We start from the raw sequence: 25310 nt of genomic DNA, 5'->3' as shown, positions 1-25310 counted from the left end.
GATTGATTAGTCAGTAACATTTTGGTAGCTTCATTTAAGTCAAGTGCAAACTAAGGTGAAATAAATGTACGGATGATGGGAGGGATAATATCAGTTTCTAATGCTAAAATTTTAGCTGTTTGCATGTTAGATAGTTAATTGTATCTCAATAAATGTTTTGTGTACAGGCCAAGATCTGGAACATATCCCGATGTTACCTAATACACAACCTGTATGGCCACACTGAGGCGGTGTTTGCTGTCGACTTGAGTGAAGATGGCACACTCACCATAACAGGCTCGGCTGACCGGGTAAGTGTTATTACTCCGACATATAATATTAAAACTAAAAGTTTGGCTTCACAGATTTCACTTACAATAACTTTGAAATGCATCATTACATTATAAAACACAAATTTACAGATTAAAAAAATTGACATATATCAAAACAAGAAATAATTTATAGGTCTGTAAGTTCCATAGGATAAGCTCCTTACATTAACTGGATGTTTTGGAAGAACATTTGATAATTAGTTTTCAAGATATTGAGAAACTTTGCCCCAAATTCATCAGTCATTTCCATTCTAGCTATCAAATGACATGTAATTACCCTTTTGTCCACCATTCAGACGCTGCGTATCTGGGACACAGCAACAGGTGTACAGAAAAAGTTGATCTGGGTGAGCCAGAGTACCTCCATCATGGCGGTCAGCTACAGTAAGGGTTACGTGGCCTGCAGTTACGGAGAGACAATATGTCTATACAGACTTGAGCGGCCAAAACTAATTAAGACCTATGAGGAGCACGAAAAAAGGTTTGTGAGCGAACCAGTGAGGGGAATATAGAGTTTTAGGTCATATACAAGGCATACCTGGTAGGCTGAAATACTGTTAGCTTGATGTAAAAATAATTCAAAATAAAAATTGGTTCATCATGTATATAGTGGAATCTGAATGTTATCAACATCAGACGAGAATTACACTGATTCAATTGGCAATCATATAGATGTCTGTAAACCTCCAGAAAGGACTGCGTGGATCATTAGGTCAGATATATACAGTGTATATAATATGTAATATTTTTGACAAAAGTCAGGATTTATCACAAAGAAACCTGTCGTTACAGGCCAATTCAACCTTAACTGGTAAAATAGGATGTCATTAAAGTATTTAAAGTGTCTCGATTAGGTCAGGTCTCGCAATGCGTAAACTTTAGTAAGGTGTTGGTGAGGTCTGGTTCTGGTGTACATGAACTGAAATGTCAAGATGCATTTCTTGGACTCCATTTCCCGACAACATTGCTGCAGGACAGGTTTTGGTAAAAGTGGCAATATTCAATCTTATATTTATATGATTGCCAGATCAGATAGCATATGATCTGATAAAGAACATTACCCTGTTTGGTCTACTATTCCATAGGTTATCATCTGATAAAGAATATTACCCTGTTTGGTCTTCTATTCCATAGCTTATCATCTGATAAAGAGTCTTACCCTGTTTGTTCTACTATTCCATAGGTTATCATCTGATAAAGAACATTACCCCGTCTGGTCTACTATTCCATAGGTTATGATCTGATAAAGAATATTACCCTGTTTGGTCTACTCTTCCATAGCTTATCATCTGATAAAGAAGATTACCCTGTTTGGTCTACTATTCCATAGCTTATCATCTAATAAAGAACATTACCCTGTTTGGTCTACTATTCCATAGGGTATCATCTGATAAAGAACATTACCCCGTTTGGTCTACTATTCCATAGGTTATGATCTGATAAAGAATATTACCCTGTTTGGTCTACTATTCCATAGGTTATCATCTGATAAAGAATATTACCCTGTTTGGCCTACTATTCCATAGCTTATCATCTGATAAAGAGTCTTACCCTGTTTGTTCTACTATTCCATAGGTTATCATCTGATAAAGAACATTACCCCGTTTGGTGTTCTATTCCATAGCTTATCATCTGATAAAGAGTCTTACCCTGTTTGTTCTACTATTCCATAGGTTATCATCTGATAAAGAACATTCCCCTGTTTGGTCTACTATTCCATAGCTTAACATCTGATAAAGAATATTACCCTGTTTGGTCTACTATTCCATAGCTTATCATCTGATAAAGTGATATTACCCTGTTTGGTCTACTATTCCATATATTATTTGGACAGTTTCTCAAATTATCTCAATTTCATGGTCTGATTTCAGGATAGAGACACTTGAGCTGCAGATGAAGGACACAAAGGAAGTGACCGGTACCATAATCAGTGCTGGTCAAGACGGGATGGTCAAATATTGGGATGTACAGAAGTAAGACCTTTATGTGGTAATATGTTGTTAATTGGAGAATCAAGTTAATTTTATGCTTCCAGCAGGCTTTTCAGGTGGAAGAAAGAGTTTAATTTGTGACCTCTTTCTTCCACTTGAAGAACTCGATCATTTTCATTACATATATATATATGTATTTGGAACATAGGATATAGGAGCAATCTGTCCACAAATAGGAACAATTTATCTATAAATAGGAACAATTTCCAATATCTATATTAATAGAACACATATTCAAGAAAATTCCCAAAATTAATATTGACTCATTTTGGAAATTATTCATTTCTGTTGTATTTCAATCTTTGAGTACCAGTAACATGAATATTTTTTTCTTTGACGACAGAAACACAAGTATTCGTACCTTCAAAGGCCATGTCGGATCTGTAAAGAGCATTCGCTTTGATGAGCTAAGAATAGCGACAGGTGCTAAGGACAAAATCAGAATATGGGATTTCACTTACCAGGAAAAGATAGACACAAAGAAAAGGAATGTTGATGATGAAAGTTTGATCTCAAAATCTCCCTCCAAAGATGTTCACGGAGCTTCTGCAGGTTCTAATCAGGGGAAGGAGTTTCCTGGAACTCCATCTAAACCACTCAAAATAAAGGTTCTTCATGGGACCCCTGCAAACTCTCAAAGAGAAAAAGAAGTTAAATCATCCAGTTCACCTAGAGGAAAAGACGTTCTAAGACCTAGTGGGAAATCTAAAGGAGCTAAAGAAACGCCTGAATCGCCGACCAGGACACTTCAGGTCAAAGATGGGAAGGATATTCACAGAACTAGTGGAGATCCTGAAGAATCTAAAGAAACGACTGAAGCACCGACAACAATACTGCGGGTCAGAGAAATTCTTCCAGAAGTTATAGTGACAGAAAGTAGATGATGTGGCTCCCTCTACCCATATTAGTGGGAGATAACTCTATTTTCACATTTTATTTTGTACACACTGGATTTCTTTTCAGTGACATTCAGTTCATCACAATACACGTGGTGTCAACTTCGATCTTGAAAATATGATATTTCATTTTCATCATAACGAGGGACAAAACCAACCAATTATCTTTGAGAATGTTTTTTATTATTATTTTCTGGTGCATTGAACATAGAGTGTGCATGTATTTAAGCCAGTTTTGTATAAAGTATCACTAGTCACTTAATGCTAAACTAAAGAGTTCCATAATAAATAAGACAAGTATTTTTACTGTTTATTGTCCAGATAGAGAAGGCTATTTAAAACAGGATTATACGTCTAGTTTCCTCTCAGGACCGTTCAACTGACACAACAGTGAACATCTAGATGAGGAGAATGGTGCAGTCTTCATGCTGTCAAATGAAATACCTTGTATGAAGGATTAGTTCCAATACTAAATGTTTGGAACATTTATAGATTTTATCTGATACTGTAAATGGTTTATTGTAAACATGCTTAGCCTTTTCTGTGCTTAAATTATCAGTCATGTTTAGGCAGATAGGTGATCATGAGATGTCAAAATGCATAACTCAGTCTTATTATCCCCAAAGGAGATTAGTTTCCTTTAAATGTTGTGCCTGATATTTCATTATCATCTCACTCCATTTGCTGATTTAATAATGTATGTTACATGTTTTGAAGTATTTCAATGCTAAACAACAACATATAATGTTGGCAGAGTGATGGCATTGGTCATGTATTGGAGAAACTGTATGTTGTATTATACAAAGCGATCTGTGATATTTACATGACTTAATATATGAGGACTGTCTTTAAAATCCAAGATTTTTTTTCTTAGAAAGAAACCCATGTTTTCCACATAAGCATATTATGACAGTAACTGTTCATTAAAAAGTATTTTCAAATTTCAAGGAAATATTTCATAAAAGTTTGTGTTCATTCTGTTGAATTTTGCTGTATATGTCTTCCTGTAAAAATGTGTCCCCTGAACTATATTTGTGATACTCTAAGTTCTCTAACATTTGGTGAATATTTATTTTCATGATTGTAAGATACGATATATTAAATCATTAATTCTTCTGTTTAATGTCTATATCTGGCAAGAGGTTTGTGATTTATAATTGAGGGAGATCCCATCAGTATTACAGTCTGTCTTTCAAAATGTTTGTATTAATGAAGTATATGATAGAAAAAACAAATGTTCATCAGCTAGATAAATGGTAACTGATACAGTTATCAAAACACAATAGTTTACCTATTGAAGTTAAGAGCACATGCTACCCTAATTTGACATGCATTGTCCTTTCCGAAAGATTTACCCTAAGAAACCAGTACAATATCTTTTATGAATGGCTATGTGGTCTGAATTAATGGACAATCCATTAGAACGGCACGTCGGGATACAACCATGGATACTGTATTTGTAATTCTGTATCAGATACAGACCAATAGAAATTTAAAAACAAAATAAGAAAGTTAACTCTTAATTGCAGTTTTGACATGAGAGTAACCTGTTTCCTTAAGTTAGCATGTTAGATAATCAGGTGATATGAAGTTGACTGTAATAAATAGATTCACTTGACCTAATGCCACATATTACTACATGTTTTTTCATTATGAAAGTGCTAAATTGATTGTTAGAAGAAGTAGTAAAAGGGCTATGATCAGGTAGGCAGTTTATAACTGACTCAGGCCTTCATACTGTATACTGCTGTTACAGACCTGGTAATACTATACTACAAAATCAATAGTTTACCACCTCTTAGACCTTTTGTAATAGCATCCATTTCATGTTTTCTAGGGTATACAAAGCAACAAATATTACCCAAACTAAACAAAAGGCCCAGAGGTCCTGCAGTGCTCACCTACACTGTTATCTATATGCAAGTTAAGCATACTTTGTTTGCAAACTGGGTGAGCATAACCGCTGAACAAGTTTTATGATCACTTAGTTACATGTTGGTCAAGCTTGTTTCTTTTTATGTCACCATAACAGCTATATTACTCACAGCAACAAAATGTCGAAGTTTGATCTTGAATGCCTATCTTTTAGTAAGCTGTTGAAGTATAATTAACATATTTGGCCCTGGTGACTGTGAGAGTATGCCAAGGTACTCCAAGTCCATCCAAGGTAACCACTACTTTGATATTATGCCTTATGTCACTCAACACTATTTCAAAAGCATTTTTGCACATTATAGCCCATGTTGATCTTTGACCCTAGCGATTAATTAAAGTTGACATTTGACCCTAGCCAGTAATTAAAGTTGACCTTTGACCCTAGCCAGTAATTAAAGTTGACCTTTGACCTGACACAACATTTCATGCCATCCCTGCACCATACCATAAGCTCAGAGACACTTGTTGCAAGGTGAGCTAAAAGCGAGTTGAGTAGGATATGTATTTGACCTCAATAAATCACAATCATCAATGAAGATGTAATTATATGACATAGCTGTTTTTGTGTCACAAATACCGACTTTTCCAAACATAAAATACAATAACACGTACAAGATTTTACTGATGTTTAATTCTAAGTAAATGGTAATGTATTATCAGCTTCAGATGTCAAAATGCAATCCACAATACATTTTAGATAATTTGTATACTCTTGAATAGATTAATTGCTGAAAGTTGTTGTGCTTTGATTTCCTATGTAATATTGACTGAAGTATTGGTCTCTTTATCACCTATCATAATATTGATTTTGTAACAATTGAATAAAAAATCATGAAAAACCTGCATCAAACAATTTTTCCATGCAAAAAAGGAAGGACCTGAAAATAAGCCATTGATGCCAGCAGGACTGCCATGGAGATAAGCCTGGGATTCCATATGGAAAATGAAATAGGACACAACTGATAGAGATCTTTGGGTAATTGGGTATTTTGTATTAGCAGTCAGTTTGCCAGACCTAGGCATTCATTGTAATGTTCCTAGATCTCTTTGAGCAGCATTATATAGAAAGGATCTTGCCAATGTCTTTCACGTTTTACGGAATATATATATAACATTAGTTGTTACACTGTACACATAGTATTTATATTTAGTATTTATTGCACATTTATTTGTTTATATCGGATGTTATGTCTCATCATGTTTCTGGTTCTCAAACAATAAATTATCATGATATGCATATGGCATGCTTTTGTACTTTTTACACCCATTAAATGGATATAATCTACCACTGTCACACTCTGGCAGATAGTAGGTTTAGTAACCATTTAATGAAATGAGTAAACAACAAGAGGCCCAAGAGGGCCTGTATCGCTCACCTGAATATTTAAGCAGTCATAGCAAAATATTCTCATTAAATATTATATTGCACTAAAAATATTTCCCTCGCAAAATTTGTTGGCTCCATCTGTTGAAACTACCAGCAAAATATTATTATAAGATTTTATGCTTTTTGATTCTTCTTCAGAAGTTGCTTGACTTATTTTTTCCTGTGACCTTGTAAGTAGGTCAATGTCATTTTCCTTCTCAATTTGTTTAGCTCTATTCCAAAAAGCTACTAGCCAAATCTAATGAATCCATTTCTTTTAGTTCTTAAGAACAAATCCTTTAAAATGTTGTTGACCTCGGTGACCTCTTCGACCTCTTAAGCAGGTTGAGGTCATTTTCATTCGCAAACTTTGGTGAGCTCTATCCCAGGAAGTCACCAGCCAAATGTTATAAATTCATGCCTTTTAATTCTTCATCAGAAATAGTTTGAACCGTTTGACATATTTGAACGATGTGACCTTGAAAGTAAGTCAAGGTCATTTTCATTCGCAAACTTTGTTTGGCTCTTTCCCAGGAAATAACCAGCCAAATATTAAGATTTTATACCTTCCAGTTCTAAGCGTTAAGACATATCTGACTCCTGTGACCTTCAAAGTAGGTCAAGGTCATTTTCATTCTCAAACTTTGTTGGGCTCTTTCCTAGGAAGCTTCAAGCCAAATATTAAGGTTCTATACCTTCCAGTTCTTAAGAAGAAGTCGTTTGAAGTGTTTGACATATCTGCCTCATGTGACCTTAAAAGTAAGTCAAGGTCATTTTCATTCTCAAACTTTGTTTGGCTCTTTCCAAGGAAGTCACCAGCCAAATATTTAGGTTCTATACCTTCCAGTTCTTCAGAAGAAGTTGTTTTAAGCATTAGACATATCTGACTCCTGTGACCTTGAAAGTAAGTAAAGGTCATTTTCATTCTCAAACTTTGTTGGGCTCTTTCCTAGGAAGCTTCAAGCCAAATATTAAGGTTCTATACCTTCCAGTTCTTAAGCAGAAGTCGTTTGAAGTGTTTGACATATCTGCCTCATGTGACCTTAAAAGTAGGTCACGGTCATTTTCATTCTCAAACTTTGTTGCGCTCTTTCCCAGGAAGTCACCAGCCAAATATTTAGATTCTATAACTTTCAGTTCTTCAGAAGTCGTTTTAAGAATTAGACATATCTGACTCCTGTGACCTTGAAAGTAAGTCAAGGTCATTTTCATTTTTAAACTATGTCAGGCTCTATCCCAGGAAGCCACCTGCCAAATATAAAGATTCTATACCTTTCAGTTCTTCAGAAGAAGTTGTTTGAAGTGTTTGACACATTTGACCCCTGTGACCTTGACAGTAGGTTAAGGCCATTTTTATTCGCAAACTTTGTTCGGCTTATTCCATGGAAGCTACCTACCAATTGTCATGTCTCTAAACCTTTCGGTATTTTAGAAGAAATTGTTTGAAGGTTTTTACATATTTAATCCCTGTGACCTTGAAAGTAGGTCAAATTCTGTTTTTTTCGCAAACTTTGTCGGGCTCCATATCAGGAAGCTACCAGCCAAATATCATGACTCTATGCCTTCTGGTTCTTCAGAAAAAGACGTTTAAAGGAAAGTTGACGGACGCCAGACAGACGCCGGCCGCGCCATGGCATTATAAGCTCAACTGCCCTTCGGGCAGGTGAGCTTAAAACCCACCATTCCACCATTGATGAATTTGACACTTGTTTTTATGTAGTGTAGTAAGTGATTGATAATAACTGTGATGTATCTGCCTTCTGCTAACATCCTCGATTGAAACTAAACATTTTCAAAATTCTGTAACACTGACCTGCACAACTCAATTATTAGTTTTTGGTTCGGTACATAATCTTCAAAGTTTGAACATTGATTTGACTTAATGTCTTGATTAAATTATGGAGTATAAAAGTTTATACAAAAAACTCTAACACCATAAAATCTTGTATAGTAGATGTTTATTAAATTGTATTTAATCATACTGATACTTAAAACCACATTCAAAAAAGAAAACAATACTCCAAATTAGAAGTTTGTAATCACGCACACAAAAAAAAAGGTTTGAAAACAATAGTGACTGTTACAATGCATTGGAAACTATCAGAAAATCCTCAATTAATACTAAACATGCTCGAAAAGGTTTCCCCGTATACAGTATATTGTACTTATCAGTGGTGCTTTCTTTGATATACTGTTATCACGGTTTTTGTGAGAGATTAATTTTCGCATAAATTCACGAGGAGACTCGTTCATAAATTTAAATCTTCCTTGAATTTTGTCTCTAGAGTAATGGCCGCTACAGCTTCATAATTGGACATGTAACCTCTGGATGATCTACTTCTCCAGCTCTACAGCATTAAAATCTTAAAGCAGGAATATGGAGTAACTACATGTAGGTCACAGTTTGGCATCAATGTACAGCACAGGTACAAATAAGAGTACCACATTAATATAACACCAAGTATCACAATCATAAACAATTCATTATTTCAATAAACCAGGCTTACATCAAATATCACTACCACATACAATGTATGTCTCATTGCTCATATATATCTAATAAATTAAAACACAGAACGCTTGTAATATATATACCAATCAATTACTTAAAAAGTTAGATTTGATTTACAAATGTAACATTAAATGTACTCTTATTAGAAAGTAGAAGTTCAAAATTGTGTTTTACTACCACTGTTTGTTAAGCAGATTGTTGGCTTCATAAAAAGGCTTTTGGCAGTACCCATTATATAAAGACTGACCTACCATAGAAATTCTTTAGAGAAATAATAATAAAGATGTCTTGAAAATAGTTTATATGTACACAATACTTCTACTGGGGACATATTAATTGCAAGAGTCTTTTCTCTTCCTTCCTGTTCTTTTTTTAACAAAGATGACAGTTTTTGGTTGGCAGATTCAGACAGTTATTGTCCCATCTTGAGGGACAGAGATATGAAATGTCTGTGAGGTCTAGTGGTTTTTGACTGAACATAGAGCTATCCTTCCGTACCTCCGTTAAAAAAACTATCAAGCACAAAGTTTGTTCCTCCTCTGGCGGTTCCTCGCATCATGGTAAGGTGGGCTCTCCATTCGATGGAATCCTGTCACTACAGGAAGATCGTTACAGACAGGTGATTGCTACAGGAAGATCGTTACAGACAGGTGATTGCTACAGGAAGATCATTACAGACAGGTGATTGCTACAGGAAGATCATTACAGACAGGTGATTGCCACAGTGGTCACTGTACATATTTTATAACTCTAATTCTTCATAATAAATTAATTGAAAGAATGTAATGCCCAGCTAGATAAATCATTTCTGTATATGTCGGAGATTAATTTTCGCATAAATTCACGAGGAGACTCATTCATAAATTTAAATCTTCCTTGAATTTTGTCTCTAGAGTAATGGCCGCTTCAGCTTCATAATTGGACATGTAACCTCTGGATGATCTACTTCTCCAGCTCTACAGCATTAAAATCTTAAAGCAGGAATATGGAGTAACTACATGTAGGTCACAGTTTGGCATCAATGTACAGCACAGGTACAAATAAGAGTACAACATTAATATAACACCAAGTATCACAATCATAAACAATTCATTATTTCAATAAACCAGGCTTACATCAAATATCACTACCACATACATTGTATGTCTCATTGCTCATATATATCTAATAGATTAAAACACAGAACGCTTGTAATATATATACCAATCAATTACTTAAAAAGTTAGATTTGATTTACAAATGTAACATTAAATGTACTCTTATTAGAAAGTAGAAGTTCAAAATTGTGTTTTACTACCACTGTTTGTTAAGCAGATTGTTGGCTTCATAAAAAGGCTTTTGGCAGTACTCATTATATAAAGACTGACCTACCATAGAAATTCTTTAGAGAAATAATAATAAAGATGTCTTGAAAATAGTTTATATGTACACAATACTTCTACTGGGGACATATTAAAAGCAAGAGTCTTTTCTCTTCCTTCCTGTTCTTTTTTTAACAAAGATAACAGTTTTTGGTCGGCAGATTCAGACAGTTATTGTCCCATCTTGAGGGACAGAGATATGAAATGTCTGTGAGGTCTAGTGGTTTTTGACTGAACATAGAGCTATCCTTCCGTACCTCCTTTAAAACAACTATCAAGCACAAAGTTTGTTCCTCCTCTGGCGGTTCCTCGCATCATGGTAAGGTGGGCTCTCCATTCGATGGAATCCTGTCACTACAGGAAGATCGTTACAGACAGGTGATTGCTACAGGAAGATCGTTACAGACAGGTGATTGCTACAGGAAGATCATTACAGACATGTGATTGCTACAGGAAGATCATTACAGACAGGTGATTGCTACAGGAAGATCGTTACAGACAGGTGATTGCTACAGGAAGATTGTTACAGACAGGTGATTGCTACAGGAAGATCATTACAGACAGTTGATTGCCACAGTGGTCACTGTACATATTTTATAACTCTAATTCTTCATAATAAATTAATTGAAAGAATGTAATGCCCAGCTAGATATATCATTTCTGTACATGTCGGCTTATTTTGTAAAATACTCTTAAGAATAGCTACCATTAAATAATGTGAGGTCCACTAAATGATAATCTGGAATATTAATATTCTAAAATGTACAAGGTTTTGTTACATATATATCCTCAACGATACATTAATACTTTCATAATGTATATAATATCCACTGAAATAATAATCACACTTTTTTCCTTTATTAAGGTACAAAATTGATTTATTAAAATAAATTGAAAATACCTTCTGAAAAAATACATTCATCAACTTTGTAACAATTACTAATAACGTACATAAGCAACATGTTTTTCTTGGCAATTTGATTACTATGCATGAAATGAAGACCTTTAGAGGTATTATGTAAAATACAAAGAACTCAGAGAACCAATAGGTAATATGCAATGTACTGTTATACTACATGTATATACTATACTTGCTACCAAAATTGTAGAGTTATCCTTGATCCTGCAATAAACTGATGTAAAAATATTGTAGTTATTATATAAAGGACTGATATATATATACAAGAAACATTAATTGGTGAGTGCAAATTCATTTTTAAATGGCTTTACTTTGGTGGTGAGCACAAGATATGAATGTTCCATTGTATATCTGCTCTTTCAGTATGTAGGCAAGTCACATGTAAGGGAGCTAACTCCTGGGGATATCCATGTCAATAGGGACATTACCTAGTAAATACACAAATATTGTACAATATATGGAAAGGCAATATGGCTTGAACTAAAAATTATCAGACAGTGTCTATTTTGAAACAAAACGTTTTCCAATATAACATGTGAAACTCTTCAACCCCAAATTCATTCTGCTACATTTTGTCACATTTTCAGTTCATTCTGATACAGAGGTGGGGCCTTGTCAATTTTGTAATATCTACCCTGTTAAATAATATAAAATAAATTTAGCCATACTTATTAGGAAGCATATTTTCAATGTTGTAATACCAACTATGTTTAAACATTGTCAAAGTGACAATCAGTTGGACGAAACACTACAGTATGTTTTACATGCAACAAGATGACTCTTTTTAAGCAGAAACAAAGAGAACAAATTACTCATCGTATATATTAATTCAAACATATCATAATTATTCATCATGACCAAATTGTGACTGAAATAGTGTCCGATGGCCATACAATCCATCAGATGTACTAAATACCACTATAAACTACTGGAATGAAACTGAAGTCCAGGTTATATGGTTGAGATCAGTTTGTGAATGAGTAATATAGAGGTGATTTGTATACACAGTTACAGTAGCAACCAGGAGTATACAGAAATTCCTTATAATAGTGCCTTATAATACCACTAACCCCTCTATAGGAGAACATTCTTACCAGCTATACTATCACAAACAGTACTGGTACATAGGTTTTGACATTAATTCACAATATTTTTGTAATATTTCAATAGGAAACATTGATCAAGTTAACCTAACAAAAAGCGCCAGTCCCTGTTTTAGGAATAAGCTACATGTATTTTTGTATCATAAGATTTCTACAATACAGAGGAAATTTGGCAGTTGTTCTAATGTAATCTTGCACAAAAAGTACAAGTTGTCTGCTGGCTTAATCACAGATTACGAGATATTTCATTCATTCACAATATTAAAATGTTACACTTCAATCAAATTTTCACTCTATGCATCCCCTAGTAATGTAGTGATTGGTGCAACATAGGGGTGATGAGTAATGAATATGTATCCTGTGGCTGTACCCCTCATTGATTCAATAAGAATCAGCAGTATGTTAGTCCACTTCAACATTTCTAGGTAATGACGTCCTGATCAGGAGTCTGTAGTTCGACATTTCTAGGTAATGACGTCCTGATCAGGAGTCTGTAGTTCCACGTTTCTAGGTAATGACGTCCTGATCAGAAGTCTGTAGTTCCACGTTTCTAGGTAATGAAGTCCTGATCAGGAGTCTGTAGTTCGACATTTCTAGGTAATGACGTCCTGATCAGGAATCTGTAGTTCCACGTTTCTAGGTAATGACGTCCTGATCAGGAGTCTGTAGTTCCACGTTTCTAGGTTCTCTTGAATCACAAATATTTTATCTGTGGTCATATCCACAGCAGAGAAACCAGGCCAGGCACACAAAAATATACTGTCTTCCAGAATCAGAATTTTGCAATTTAACCCCATATGAGACATGGCCTTTCTCACTAGGATTATTACGAGACAGAATTTCTCTCGGGATCAGGAGTTCGCATCGCAACCCTTGAGGATACAATAACTATCCCCTAACGTCAAAAGTCTGTGATCCAGAATGACACTTCACCCCCGAGGAGACAAATCCTCCGTCTTCCACTGTAGCAGAGTGTTTATGATGTCCGAGTAATACGCAAAGAACACTGACCGGTTGTGGGAGATAAGACGCAAGAACTGACCACATACCTGGCCCAGCTCTGCTTCCACCACAGAGAACCCCACAGGCATCTGTAATGGTTGTGTGTGCTTCTTGGAAATGATCTGTTTGATAAATTCTTTTAACCTCTTAGCTGGAATTATAAAAACATAACTTTTGGAAAATTTTCATACAATTTTTTGTTTTTTGTTTTTGCTTGAGAAGGGGTGGTGAAGGGTAGTTAATTCTCTTGAGATATAAAATGAAAAAAATATTTAATATAATTATATTTCTACAAAATCATATGAATGTACAAGATATACATGAGGATGTAATATTAGAAGTTTCACATTCCTTGTTAAAAACACAATGTGTAGGATATGGCATTGCATCAAAGGGAAAGTTTTACAAAGTTTCATCAAGATATTTTCAGATTTGCAAGAGATATGACATACGCATGAAATTATACAGACAGACAAAATTATCACCGAACCAGTAGGCTCGCTCTGATCAGTGGTTAGAGACTAACAGCTGTAGAAATAAATACCAGTGTACAGTCAGTAGATGGTAGGCTACACTTACCCACTAGTTTGTAGACTGGGTGTTCTTGGCTACACACTTGTTTAATCTGACCGGTCATCAGTGTCTGCTGGTCAGTCCCCCATTCCTTAAAGCCATGTTCTGGCATGTACTCTCGCACTGACTTGTTGATTTGCTCGGCTACATTGGTCATCTTTTCACTCAGGTCACTGGAATGTTTAACAGTCAAAAGGGTTAAGTCATGAAAAATTGTGTGCATAGCTACAGTTACTGGCACAAATTCATATATCTTAAATTATATTTTCTCCTCTACAGCTACGTTGTTTATCTTACTTTCCAACCTATAAACAACAACCCAAAATCAAGAGACAGATATGACTGATGTAACGTAAACAAAGCAAACGATCAGCTAGACAAGCTTGTCAATAGACAGACAGGATGATATTCCATCATAGATCCAATTCTTGGTAGGCTAAGAAAATCAAAGGTTAGTGTAATGAGAGTTTAGTTCATTTGTAAAACTCACCTGTCTGCCACACCGTCCAGTATCACACAGATCTCAGACTTGAGTTTCTCCTTAAAGGTCTGTACACCTGCGATAGCTGCGCCCACAGTATTATAGGTCACAAGCAGTATTGAGGCCACTAGGGTTAGCCGACTCGTCTTGTCCTGGAGGTCAGTAAACCGACTCTGGTCCATCACAAGTGTCTGCAACAAAAACATAACATTATCAGTTTTCACAACTGAGAAATTGTGAGATGTACTACCTGGTATGTACTGTAAATGATATTATAAAGATAACAACCCTGTGTCTTTATAGTTTATAGAAGGCCTGATATCAACCACACAAAGTCTAATAACTTCACTTTCAACTGTTTATAACATTATCCATTATCTGTATGATGGAAGAACTACAAAGCTATTTACAAAGTAAATCCTCACCTATATGTAGAAACCCCTCCCCCTCAATCTGTAAGTCCCACCTCTGTGTAGAAAGCCCCTCCTCATTATCTATAAGTCTCACTCCTGTGCAGATTGCCCCTCCCCCACCATCTATAAGTCTCGTCTCCGTGAATAATGCCCCTCCCCCACCATCTACAAATATCAACTCTGTGTAGAATGCCCCTTCCCCACCATCTATAAGTCTCACCTCTTTGTAGAATACCCCTCCCTCATCATCTATAAATATCACCTCTGTGTAGAGTACCCCGCCCCCACCATCTATAATTCTCACCTCTGTGTTGAATGCACCTCCCCCACTTTCTGTAAGTATCACCTCTGTGTTGAATGCCCCTCCCCCACTTTCTGTAAGTATCACCTCTGTGTTGAATGCCCCTCCCCCACTTTCTGTAAGTATCACCTCTGTGTTGAATGCCCCTCCCCCACTTTCTGTAAGTATCACCTCTGTGTTGAATGCCCCTCCCCCACTTTCTGTAAGTATCACCTCTGTGTTGAATGCCCCTCCCCCACTTTCTGTAAGTATCACCTCTGTGTTGAATGCCCCTCCCCCACTTTCTGTAAGTATCACCTCTGTGTTGAATGCCCCTCCCCCACTTTCTGTAAGTATCACCTCTGTGTTGAATGCCCCTCCCCCACTTTCTGTAAGTATCACCTCTGTGTTGAATGCCTGTCCCCCACCATCTATAAGTCTCACCTCTGTGTAGAATGCCCCTCCCCAACCATCTATAAGTCTCACCTCTGTGTAGAATACCCCACCCAACCATCTATAATTCTCACCTCTGTGTTGAATGCCCCTCCCCAACTTTCTGTAAGTATCACCTCTGTGTAGAATGTCCCTCTCCCACTTTCTGTAAGTATCACCTCTGTGTTGAATGCCCCTCCCCCACCATCTATAAGTCTCGTCTCTGTGTATAATGCCCCTCCCCCACCATCTATAATTCTCACCTCTGTGTAGAATGCCCCTCCCCAACCATCTGTAAGTATCAACTCTGTGTAGAATACCCCGCCCCCACCATCTGTAAGTATCACCTCTGTGTAGAATGCCTGTCCCCCACCATCTATAAGTCTCACCTCTGTGTATAATGCCCCTCCCCCACCATCTATAATTCGCACCTCTGTGTAGAATGCCCCTCCCCAACCATCTGTAAGTATCAACTCTGTGTAGAATGCCCCGCCCCCACCATCTGTACGTATCACCTCTGTGTAGAATGCCCCTGCCCTACCATCTATAAGTCTTACCTCTGTGTAGAATGCCCCTCCCCAACCATCTGTAAGGATCAACTCTGTGTAGAATACCCCGCCCCCACCATCTGTATGTATCACCTCTGTGTAGAATGCCTGTCCCCCCCCATCTATAAGTCTCCCCTCTGTGTAGAATGCCCCTCCCCCACCATCTATAAGTCTCACCTCGTTGTAGAATACCCCTCCCAAACCATCTATAAGTATCAACTCTGTGTAAAATACACCGCCCCCACCATCTATAAGTCTCACCTCTGTGTAGAATACCACTCCCCATCATCTATAATTATCACCTCTGTGTATAATGCCCCTCCCCAACCATCTATAAGTATCAACTCTGTGTAGAATACCCCGCCCCCACCATCTATAATTCTCACCTATGTGTTGAATGCCCCTCCCCCACTATATGTAAGTATCACCTCTGTGTAGAATGCCTGTCGCCATCTATAAGTCTCACCTCTGTGAAGAATACCCCTATCCGTACATCTATAAGTGTCACCTCTGTAGAATACCCCTCTCCGTACATCTATAAGTCTCACCTCTGTGTATAATGCCCCTCCCCCACCATCTATTAGTCTCACCTCTATGTAGAATGCCCCTGCCCTACCATCTATAAGTCTCACCTCTGTGTAGAATGCCCCTCCCCCACCATCTATAAGTCTCACCTCTGTGTATAATGCCCCTCCCCCACCATCTATAAGTCTCACCTCTGTGTATAATGCCCCTCCCCCACCATCTATAAGTCTCACCTCTGTAGAATACCCCTCTCCATACATCAATAAGTCTCACCTCTGTGTAGAATGCCCCTCCCCCCCCATCTATAAGTCTCACCTCTGTAGAATACCCCTCTCCATACATCAATAAGTCTCACCTCTGTGTAGAATGCCCCTCCCCCATCATCTATAAGTCTCACCTCTGTGTAGAATGCCCCTCCCCCATCATCTATAAGTCTCACCTCTGTGTAGAATGCCCCTCCCCCCCCATCTATAAGTCTCACCTCTGTAGAATACCCCTCTCCATACATCTATTAGTCTCACCTCTATGTAGAATGCCCCTGCCCTACCATCTATAAGTCTCCCCTCTGTGTAGAATGCCCCTCCCCCACCATCTATAAGTCTCACCTCTGTAGAATCCCCTCTCCATACATCTATAAGTCTCACCTCTGTGTAGCATGCCCCTCCCCCACCATCTATAAGTCTCACCTCTGTGTATAATGCCCCTCCCCCACCATCTATTAGCCTCACCTCTATGTAGAATGCCCCTGCCCTACCATCTATAAGTCTCACCTCTGTGTAGAATGCCCCTCCCCCATCATCTATAAGTCTCACCTCTGTGTAGAATGCCCCTCCCCCACCATCTATAAGTCTCACCTCTGTAGAATCCCCTCTCCATACATCTATAAGTCTCACCTCTGTGTAGAATGCCCCTCCCCATACATCTATAAGTCTCACCTCTGTGTAGAATACCCCTCTCCATACATCTATAAGTCTCACCTCTGTGTAGAATGCCCCTGCCCTACCATCTATTACTCACCACTGGAGCTCCCTTCCCTCACTCAGCTATAAGCCTCACCTCTGGATACAGTTTCTGCCTGTCCCAGTTTAACAGCTCCATGTAAGCCTCATTCAGTACAGATGCTGGAGTCAGACTTGGAGTAGCACCGGCTTGTTGGTCAGTGTTTGCCTCATCGGTCAGTTCATCAAAACACCCCTTGAGCCATAGTTTGGTCAACTCAAGACCGTCTATTCCAGCATCTAAAACACAAACAATATCCTATTATCTGAAATCATTGACGTGTTAATTCAATGTGATCAGCTCAATAACATCAGTCTAATATACATGTCTTTAGATGACCTTGGCTGTTAATGGCATGTTTACACCTATAAAACCAAACTAAACTAGTCTGATATAGATTAAAAACAGGTTCCAGAACAAGTGACTGATGTTTATCCTATCTTATTCCAGTTATTATATCTTAAAATTTGATATAGAAAACCAGATTTAGAGAGCTGCATTATACAGGATGCAAGCTTAAGGATCATGCTACAGTCCTTTGTAATCTTGGTTGTGTTGAGGGGCTATGGTAGAAATAGATATTAACCATGCAAAATTTGGTTTATATATCACTTTCATTTTTCTTAAATGACAGATACCATTGTTAGCAAGGTATGAAATATTCTTATTGAGGCTTGGATGTAATGACACTAATATTTGTAAAAGTAGAACTAAATACAATATCAGTTAGTTTATAATTGAACAACTAGTCAGAAGTAGAGATAAAATATCAACATTAACATCAAAGAGGACATGACCAACAACAGTATGTTTACCCTGCTGTGTTTTGATGAACTGCTGGAACTTAGTACGTTCATACTCCACTGACTGTTGTTGTAAGTATGGTCTTATCTGTTGGATTGTAAAGTTAGCCATATCCATCTTCATCAGGTCCAGCACCTGAAATATCTCCCTACAAAATAAAACAAGTCTCAAATGTCTCCTTACACACAAATATATCCATATAGTAATGTCCTTATACATTAACTACATCAAATATCTCCCTCAAAATAAAACAAGCCTCATTTATCTTCTTACAGTACAACAATTACCTCAAATATTTCCTTACAAAAGAATCAAAGCCACATATTATAAACTGCCTTATGGCAAAACAAAATATCCCAAATACCCCATTATTATACAGAACAAGTCTATTTTATACTTAATACTACAGCAGATCTCCCTAACACAAAAACAGAGTAAGATGTACACACAACACATACCTCAAGCAGTTTCCTAGCACACAAAACAAGTCTTGTTTATATAATCTCCCTATCATACAATATATACCACAAATAACTCCCTATCATACAATATATACCACAAATAACTATTATACAAAATAAGTCTCATAAATATGAAATATAGCCCTAAAATATCTCATAACCATGCAGATCAAATCTTATATATCTGGTACAATGTACATATATCCCCTTACTTACACATGAAAAATGTAAATACAGGTATCCCAAATATCCCTCCAACCTACCAAACAAGTCTCAGATGTAACTGTTTTCCTTAAATAAAACATGAAAACATCTCAAACAGCTAGGTGTATACAACTCTCCCTTCTCCCGTGTAACAAACCAACATACAGGTATCTCAAATAACACTATTGTATAAACAAGTCAAATATACCTCCTCTCTGTAAAACATTGCATGTATAGGTACCTCATTTATGTCTCAATAGCCAGTGATAAATAATTGAGATTCACAGCCTGTCAATACGATGCAGAAGTTTGTTCAAGCTGGCATATAGTTTAAGGGAGACAACTCACAAAGGTAAGGCTCACAAGCAAATCACTAGTAGTAATGTTTAATGCCCTAAAGAGTTAATAAATAGGTCTGGTAACACTGTATATGAAGTTCTTTCATCCCCATTTCATTCACAGTACTCACTTAAACAATGGTACTGGTTCTTTTATCTCTCGTAGATGTGCCACTTTCTCATCTCGTTCTGGAGAACACAGTTTAGCCATGATGTTGATAACATAGTTGGAATAATAGAAGAGATCAAATGCATCATTCTCCATCTTTTGTTTGATCAGGTCCAAGTCAAGGACCTCGGTAATCTGGGCTTTCAGTCGTACCTGGTTTGGCAGTATGACTGAAAACAGTTGCTGTAGGAATATAAAACACTACATTTTAATCACAACATACACAATATTTTCTTCTGCCCTGAAAACATTTAACATCTGATCAGTCAGCATATAGTTCAATGATCTTTTTGAAGAATAACAATGCATAAACATAATCCTAAATACTTTGCAAAATGAGTCTATAACTTCAAACAATTTTTGTGTAATTTCATCATCATAATGTCATACATCTGCAGAAAGGTCAGACCTTGAAGTGCGATTAGTTTATAGACAATGTATTGGTAATAGCGACCAAAGTCATGCTAAATAATGGGCCAATTTGTATACCGTAACAACCAGTGGTGTTAACTTATATGTAGCCTTATATATGACACAGTTGTTAATGTAACTACCGGTATTTGTGTAACCTGGCAACACCAGCTGTTGCTACTGCAACCGTTAGTGTAAATTTCTGAAAGCTGGTACACCAGGAATGCACACATTGTTAAAAGAACATAATTACCTGGTAACTGTTATAATAATAATTGCAACTCATTTTTTTCTACAGTGCATAACCAATGTTATAGGAAACAACAACATTTCATTGACAGAAACATTGACATAATTTATTCTAGATCATGTATAATGTACTACCAGCTGAGGATTACTCCCTGCTAGTAAACTATCAATAACCCCTTGATAGGCCACTGAAACCTAACTAGACCTGCTGTTGTTTGGTGTTGAGATTTTCATTGATAAAATCTTAAAATGTATATAAAAGGTTACACTGTACAACAATGATTTGGGTAATATCAGTAGTTGTTACAAAGTTCCACAATAAAATCTAAACCTTGGAAACTAAAACCCAGAAATACTGCTAGCTATGTAAGACTGGTGATGAAAAAACAACTTTATATTCCATAGAGTTGGCCAAGGTTTGTAAAACCCTGGTCTCATTTAAAGGAAAGTGGAACTAAACATATTCTTGGAATCTACCAGTAGCTTGTTTCACTTACAGCATTGTAGTCACCCATTCACCAAATTATACCACGTTAAAATATAATACAGTAAGACAGTGTATATACAGCAGACACAGTCTTCATCAATTAATCAATACATTATACAATGGAAATACAGCTGGCTCACCAGTGCTTCATATTAAATCACTTACCTTCTGAACGTCCCCAATAAGGACTAAAGCATGATTGTAGTTAGGAGGATCTTGGTTGATATTTTCCAGGAACACGTCCCAAAACGCCTTGTGCATTATAACTTCCACTTGCTTTTCAAAACTGTATAAGATAAAAGGCATAATTTTCAAAAACAAAACTGAACCATAAAACTTTTCAAAAAATAATTTAAGCAGCTAGCTAGTATGAAAGATACACACAAGAAATTCTTAGAAAAAAATACACATTACAACTACATCATATTAAGCTTGAAAGAACCTAAACTGAAAATAGTATGTTATCATCACATTCAGTCTACTCCTAACAATGGATGCAAGAATGTTTGATCTTCGAAGTCCATATATATACAGTACATTCTGTATAAACTGCCCTCTGTCCAGTCTGGATTTTTGTCCAAACTAAACTAGCCAAGAAAGTGGTTCTGACAATGTCAGTGTACAAACAGACCGAATTACGGTCTCAGATTAGACTGATAACAATGTATATTTTTTACAGCAGGTTTTATAGTTTTAGTTGACCCCCCACACACACACACACCTTTCTGTAGATAAATACTCTTGATTGTTAAGTATCAATCATAATGGTTTTTGGTTTTTTTAATGTACATCTAAAACTCTCACCCAAATTAAGGACTATATTTTATAATTTAATGTGATTTTTGGCTTGCCTTTATACAGATTGGGACCGATCGATCTGTCACGGTGGACCTGTTACATTTCTGAGGAAAACTCTTTATTTGGGTTGTATATCTTAAAGAGTCTTTTCCAAATGATAGCTGGAGATAATTTTAAAATATCTTAATACATTTTAACAATTGTAAAGCAAACATTTTTTTGTCAATTTTTCTCACCCTTTAACATCTTTTTACCGTAAGCATCTCAAAAATTTGTCTTCAAAAGTATGGCATTTTACACACTTATAACTAATAAGTGTACTGCACTGGTGATCAATACACAGATTGAGTGATCAGAACACCTCTACCAGTCAGTCCTTGTTATTTTATGTCAGTTTGTTATCTTGATTTTGAAGTGAGGGTCCTTTGAAAGCCCATTTACACATAACCTATAAATGGCATGTCTGTACAATCTCAGTAATATTTTAATCATTTGAAAAATTATGCCCTGGATGAGAACCATCTGACCTAACTTTAACCTCAATTTTTGTTCTTGAATTTGGACTTTGTCCTAAAATTGCCCCAAGGAAACTTAAGTAAAGGCTGATTCCGGTCAAAATTTATTTTGAATATTTAAGAGAGCCAAGATCTTCTTGAAATAAAAATGTGTCAAGCATCGATCATAACATTATGATGAAATAATAAAATTTTGAAAACCAGACATTCAATAGATATCCTCTAAATATTTCACCTTTTAGGATCCTTTTCTGCAGGAGCAATCTTGAAATTTGCATCCACTGCTATCTCATGAGCAAGGCTCATATTCTTAACCCCAGCAGTCGCCTTGATGAGTTCTTCCATTGTCATGAACTGAGGTGGTGAGGCTGTAAAATTATTTCATTATATATACCTAACCGCAGCAATAATTATACATGTAGCTTATGTAAGACGCTGGTAATAACTTTTTCAAGGATTCCGATAGGAGCTGAACCAAAGACTTCTGGTTTATTACTCTGATGCTCTCCCGAGTTGGTAGGAAGTGGCTAGTTTTTTTCCAGAGTGACAACAACTCCCCCTACAGGAAAGTACTTGACCAGAGTTTCCATGGTTAACAGAAATGCTCGTGAGAGATAAGCTGAGTTTTTTTTTTAACATATCCTTTGTCCCTATCACAATAGCAATATAACTGAATTCAATATTTGTCAAAGCAATGTTTCGCAAAGGCTCAAATTAGCGATCTCTGGTTTACTCCTCTGACATTCTATCAACTGAGCTACAGCGAAATAATCCCTAGCCAAGTTAGTAGGACTAGGAAGCGTCTAGTATTTTACCAGGCTGCTATATATGTCACTATATAGTACAAGTTCAGTTTTCTCAAAGTATAGTTGCTAGTTATTTTTAATCAGTCAATAAAATTGCCTTCCCTCTATTTACCCTTTTCAACATAAAGCACAACCATCAAATAGCAGTTGACATGAGACTACCAAACTTAATCAATGATCATGAATTTATACAGTTTACAATGAATATCTTTTACCTGGAACTGAAAATGGTGAAGCCCTGCGCGGACTGGGAGTTTGTGTTCGTCTCTTTTTTATATCGTGTCCTTCCTCACTCCCAGTGCTTGCCATGGAGGAATTAAGCTCATCCTCATTATCTGATGTAACTCCACCCAAGGGGAAATCCAACTCATCCTTGTCTCCCTTCTCTGCCATCCTTCTTCTCTCTTGATCAGCACAAGGGAGGCTATTTACGATTTCTAATAAAAAAAAATATAAAAAATATATACAATGAACTAAACATATAAATCTTTTTTTTTTAAAGAGTAAACTTTGTATTTTACTGACAATATTATAACCAGGAATATACCACTATCCACCAGCTATAGGTTAAGGAAGTAAAGCATAAACTTTTAGTCCATACTCAACAATTCTGGATTAATTAAGCCAGTGCATATATGCATGTGCTCTCTCAATCAAAAAATCAATACTAAATAAACATTATGTCTTAATTGTAACATTTGTTGGATTCCAGTAAACATGCTATTATCACTGACCTGCTTATGGTATTGGCACCAAAACCATAAAAGATCCTTCATCTTAAAACAGCAAGGCTACCATTACAAAATAAAATACAGAACAGAACTAATGCAGTTCATGTTATCAATTGGTCTCATTGAGAGACAGATCTCTCATTGCCATGGAACATAATAAAACACAGTACAAACAAATTTTAGAATTTAGAATTGATGTGTTATTTTCCTATATCTTCTTAAAGTTTGATAAAATGAACAAATAACAAGTTCATATCATATAAGTGATATAACATGCAGCATACTATAACATTACAATCTATGTAACTTTTCAACGGTTAAATGATTGACAGGCAGTGGAAGATGTAACAGTTAGATGTAGATATTTTGAATATTTACAATACTACAATATGGCACTGTGTATTGTATATGAATAAATCATCTAAGATGTAAAATTCTAAATAAATAAGAATATATAACTGTCTATAGTATGCTCTTTTCAGGCTTTGCCATATTACCATAATTATACACGATGATTCTTTTAAGATATTGGTGTTCTTTGTACTTGATACAATCATATCAGTTATGTTTCAACATTTTCCAGTGTGTATATATATATGGGCCCTTGATAGGAGAAAACTTGTACCCTTCTATCCCTTCAGGTCCAGTACACTCTGCCGTTTGAGCTATATAGCTATAAAGACCTTTATAGCTATATTCACCTGTAAATTATAGCTGTATTGACCTATATTTTTCTCAGATTTCAATTTTCATTAAATTAAAGGAAAGTCGCATAAAACAATAAGGTTTATGGTTAATGTTGACTACTAAAAGCATACATTTAGATGTTTATTTTCATTTTTCATTTTTATTTTCTTTTTTTAAAAAGAATGCTTATATTTAATGTTTTTTGTTATCTACCTAATGATAAAATCTTCTTTTAAAAGCGACTTTCGTTTTCCTTAAAAAAGGAAATCACATGAAAATAGCTCAACAAAAGACCTATATCAGATAGGTCAATAGAGCTATTATAGGTTTTTACAGCTATAACTTTATATATATATAGCTCAATCTGCAGAGTGTACTGGACCTGCCCTTTCTCAACCAAGAAGACTTTATATAAAAATGAAAACTATCAAAGGACAAAAACATATTTTCGATTTTTATCTGTATGTTGTTAAATGATGTAAGAAAAGACAATAAAACCACATAGCCAATAATCTAACCTTTAATAGAATGATGACTAACTATAGCTAACAGGTGATACAATCCTGAGTAATACTTTTCTGCACTTCATCCATTGCAAACTATCAAAATCTTACCAACTAACCAGTCGTCTACTGTGCGCTCTTGCTGTTGATGAAATGATTGATGTTACTCATCAGCAAGTTAAAAATGGTGTGTCAGGTTTTTTCAGAAGTGTCTAGAACAACGTAGATAAATCTCAATGACAGACTTTCTTTGTTTACGGAAATGACATAATGCATCTAAAAGTGGAAGCGGAAACAATCTCATTAATCTGTGTGTGTAATTTTTTTAAGTATATCCTCTTATATTGATTACATAATCAGTTCTTTTGAATGCATGAGCACAACATTCTACCATACATTACAGTAATACAATTTATACTTTGATGCATATAAAATGTATCACAAGCGAAATGGAAAATGATGATGAAATGATTTCCGGAATTATGATCCATTTTTAAATT

The 25310-nt window shown here is 36.1% G+C and overlaps 2 protein-coding genes across 4 annotated transcripts in view; one reads left to right on the top strand and one right to left on the bottom strand.

Annotated features, from left to right (window-relative positions):
• LOC110460645 (probable E3 ubiquitin ligase complex SCF subunit sconB) overlaps window positions 1-6410 on the top strand; it is a 40385-nt gene extending 33975 nt beyond the window's left edge. For both annotated transcript variants that reach the window (XM_021513677.1, XM_021513676.1), the window contains 4 exons: window positions 168-290; window positions 608-792; window positions 2183-2284; window positions 2646-6410. In XM_021513677.1, coding sequence (XP_021369352.1) covers window positions 168-290; window positions 608-792; window positions 2183-2284; window positions 2646-3186 — 951 coding nt within the window. In that variant the 3' untranslated portion in view covers window positions 3187-6410. The remainder of the gene's footprint in view (window positions 1-167; window positions 291-607; window positions 793-2182; window positions 2285-2645) is intronic.
• Window positions 6411-13300: 6890 nt separating this feature from the next.
• On the bottom strand, window positions 13301-25092 carry LOC110460635 (T-complex protein 11-like protein 1). 2 transcript variants are annotated; one of them, XM_021513659.1, is made up of 10 exons: window positions 24922-25092; window positions 23105-23326; window positions 22319-22451; window positions 20936-21056; window positions 19586-19806; window positions 18463-18599; window positions 17705-17886; window positions 14460-14641; window positions 13976-14142; window positions 13301-13547 (listed from the first exon to the last, which is right to left on the bottom strand). In XM_021513659.1, exons 2-10 carry the CDS (start codon window positions 23280-23282, stop codon window positions 13324-13326), a joined length of 1545 nt encoding a protein of 514 aa, XP_021369334.1. In that variant the 5' UTR covers window positions 23283-23326; window positions 24922-25092; the 3' UTR covers window positions 13301-13323. The 2 variants fall into 2 exon arrangements, with proteins under 2 accessions (XP_021369334.1, XP_021369335.1); XM_021513660.1 differs by having other exon boundaries at window positions 24930-25092.
• Window positions 25093-25310: the final 218 nt, after the last annotated feature.

This window comes from Mizuhopecten yessoensis, unplaced genomic scaffold (genome assembly GCF_002113885.1).
Source record: "Mizuhopecten yessoensis strain PY_sf001 unplaced genomic scaffold, ASM211388v2 scaffold10447, whole genome shotgun sequence".
Taxonomy (NCBI): domain Eukaryota; kingdom Metazoa; phylum Mollusca; class Bivalvia; order Pectinida; family Pectinidae; genus Mizuhopecten; species Mizuhopecten yessoensis.
Note: the sequence above shows the minus strand (reverse complement) of the source record. Positions and strands in the feature narration are given on the sequence as shown.